Genomic DNA, 3,052 nt, shown 5'->3' with positions numbered 1-3,052 from the left:
AAGAAGAAGAAGAAGCATGGGTGCTTCTTTTGCATGCCCAGTAATTGTTTACCATCGTGGTGATCGAAAAATCAAGGAGTTGTTTTTTTTGTTTAAAAATCAATTTTTAAACTCATTTTGACCTAAAAGCACCTGATAAACATTAGTAGAATCTCTAAAAATCAATTCATCAACCCAAAAATGGTTTAAAACTACGAAATTAAAACTGAAAAAATTATTTCTCAATTCTGATCTACTTTTTTAGACGGGATGAAGATTCAAATTAAAACACCTTAATGAAACCTTTGTGTTGAATGGAATCCACTAACACTAAGATAAGTTTGCATTTTATCGTTAAAATGTGGCTAAACTGACAACTTTTTCTCTCATTTGCTATTTTGAGGTGAATTTTTTTTCTCTCTTAAACTTGGAGTCTAAAATGATAAGAAAATAAAATTGTGGATTAAAGTTAAAATTACAAAACTATAGGGACTGTGAAAGAAAAAAATATATATATACTAAACATAAATTTTTCTAACAAAATTGAGATATCATCATAAGATTTCTCATTGTTTTACACTTTCATTATTTTTTTTTAATTTGTTTTTCTCTAACATATTATAAGAAATTGATAAATAATTTGGTTTTAAAATAATGCAATTGAAAAAAAGTATTTAACTATGGAAATTGAAAAAACAAATACTATAGATTGCTATGATAATTTACGTGGCATTTTAATGTATTTTGTAATGTGATTGTGATAGAAATTTGATTGGTTGCACCAAACCCTTCCTTGTCGTTTTATTTTTGTAGATAAACTGTTTAAAAAATGAAGAAGAAAGAAGAAAGCTAACATCTTAGTAAGCCGCTTTCCCTCTGCTTCTCACCTATATATAAATATCACAAGCAAATTAACCTGCACGTAATATCCAAGAGACCAGAGAGATTTGATAGTTAACATCATGTCTGATGTCGCCAAAGAAGCATGGAGAAAATATTTAATTCAACTCCAAGTTAACCCTCTTAGGACAAAGGTTGTTTTCTTTTGTTGTTTTTTCTCTCTTCTTGATCAAATACTGTTTCCAAGTTCTTGACTTTTATTTTTGTGTTTAGAGTTTGTTTTCTTGTTTCTTATATATTGTAATTTTACTCTATCATTTATGGGTGTCTCTGCAGGCATTAACTTCTGGGGTTATAGCTGGGTTAGGGGATGCACTTGCTCAAAAGATTTCTGGTATCAAGAAGCTTCAGTTAAGAAGATTGCTTCTTTTCAGTGTAAGGCCGGGGGCCTTTTCTTCTCCCTTGTGTTTTTTCCATATTCTCACTTAGGTTTCTTACTGGGAAATGAAAGAAGAGAATTTTGGTGGGATGCATATCTAGTAGACATGATGATCTTTAATTTGTAAAACTAAACAGCTGGTCTTGATTTATGAAGCTTTTTGGCTTTGCATATGGAGGACCGTTTGGGCATTATCTTCACAAATTGATGAGCGTTATTTTCAAGGGAAAGAATGACAGCAAAACTGTTGCAAAAATGGTAAGCTTCGTGTATGGTTTTGATTGTTTCTAGTGCCGATATTGCTTTTGTTTTCTAAAGATTAAGGAGTGGAAGTTCTTGAACTTACTAGGTTTTGTTCGAACAATTGACTTCCTCTCCTTTGAACAACCTGCTTTTCATGCTGTACTATGGCTTGGTAATTGAGGGTATGTGCCTATATTAATTGAACTTAATTCTATCCACCATTTCTTTCAAGTTACAAGGAGCGATCTCATTATTTAATCTCCATAATCTCTTAGTGTTTTGTTAAGAAGATTATTTTGTTTGCTACTGCAGGAATACCATGGGTTTTTATCAAGGACAAGATTAAGAAAGACTTCACTTCTGTCCAAGTGGCAGCATGGAAGGTGCAAAATATAAATGCAAACCAGTGCTATATATTTGACATGTACGCTGATAACACAGCAAGAGCATGCAGAGAACTAATTAAAATAATGATTTTTTGCGAGTTACAGGTCGGGCCTGTGGTTGCTTGGGTGAATAACCAGTTCGTGCCTTTGCAACTCCGAGTTATATTCCAATGCTTTGTTGGTCTGTGCTGGTATATATGCCCTCAGTTCACTCTGATCGATCCTCCAGATTTATTCAATCTCGACCATGTTAAATAAGCTAATTCTAAGTACTAATTTATTAATTTTCTACCTCAAATACAACTTCTTAGACTCCATGCCTTGGCCAGCATATTTTAATCTTGCAATGATAATGTTCAAATCTAGGCGCAGTTGTTGTGGCATTGTTGGGTTTTTGCAATTTGTTTAGCTATATATTATTATAATAATGACCTCTTTAATTTGTCTGTTTGCTGACTTCAGGACAATCTTTTTGAATCTCAAAGCACGTTCAGCTGTGATCAAGGACTCATAGAATGGAGTGACCTTCTTCTCCTCTAGATTTCCCTTCTGGTTTTTTAGCGCAATACCCCATCTTGTAAGGAAAGAAAATGCCAGGATATGGAATTTCAATCGTATAATAATAGCTTGTATTCATGTAGTCGAGCTTTTATAGACTGTTGGTTTGTTGAACTTCTCCCTTGGGAAAATTAAGGTCTCTGATTCTCAGTAGAACTACCTGGATTTTGTACTCTCTATATATTCTACAGTCCATCGTTTTTATGTGTGAATCTCCCTGCATTTCTGAGTTTAGAGGATGATTTTAATCTCTTACGCATCACTAGCTCATATTTAAAAAACTGTATATCATTGTTTAATAAAAGAAAAACAAATGGTTCTTTATCTTCTTTTTTTCCTTATATAAAACTATAGGCTTTCTCTGAAACCTCGTTCAGGACAAAGAAAGAAAAAAGAGGATGTGTGTTATCAGACAATCCATAGGTCAGATAACTGCAAGTCATCACAAATAGTTTTGACTGTTGGGTGTTCAAAGTAATATTGACTGACGATAAATGAATACAAGACAGGACCACTGAACGTAAATATGAAACAATTACCTTCGAACAAAAAAAAAAAAGCAAAAAGATCTCTCACTATTTCAAGAAAAAGACATTGATTTAATCTT

At 32.8% G+C, this 3,052-nt stretch overlaps 1 protein-coding gene across 1 annotated transcript; it reads left to right on the top strand.

Moving 5' to 3' along the window:
- The first annotated feature begins 821 nt into the window (after positions 1–821).
- Positions 822–2,657, top strand: LOC7459975 (peroxisomal membrane protein PMP22). The gene is made up of 7 exons (XM_002314453.4): positions 822–1,013; positions 1,156–1,254; positions 1,415–1,516; positions 1,608–1,683; positions 1,814–1,884; positions 1,993–2,078; positions 2,350–2,657. The coding sequence occupies exons 1-7, from the start codon at positions 942–944 to the stop codon at positions 2,399–2,401; spliced, it is 558 nt and encodes a 185-aa protein (XP_002314489.1). The 5' UTR covers positions 822–941; the 3' UTR covers positions 2,402–2,657.
- The last annotated feature ends 395 nt before the right edge of the window (positions 2,658–3,052 follow it).

The sequence above is a fragment of the Populus trichocarpa genome, chromosome 10 (assembly GCF_000002775.5).
Source record: "Populus trichocarpa isolate Nisqually-1 chromosome 10, P.trichocarpa_v4.1, whole genome shotgun sequence".
NCBI lineage: Eukaryota > Viridiplantae > Streptophyta > Magnoliopsida > Malpighiales > Salicaceae > Populus > Populus trichocarpa.
This window is presented reverse-complemented; position numbering and strand designations above follow the sequence as displayed.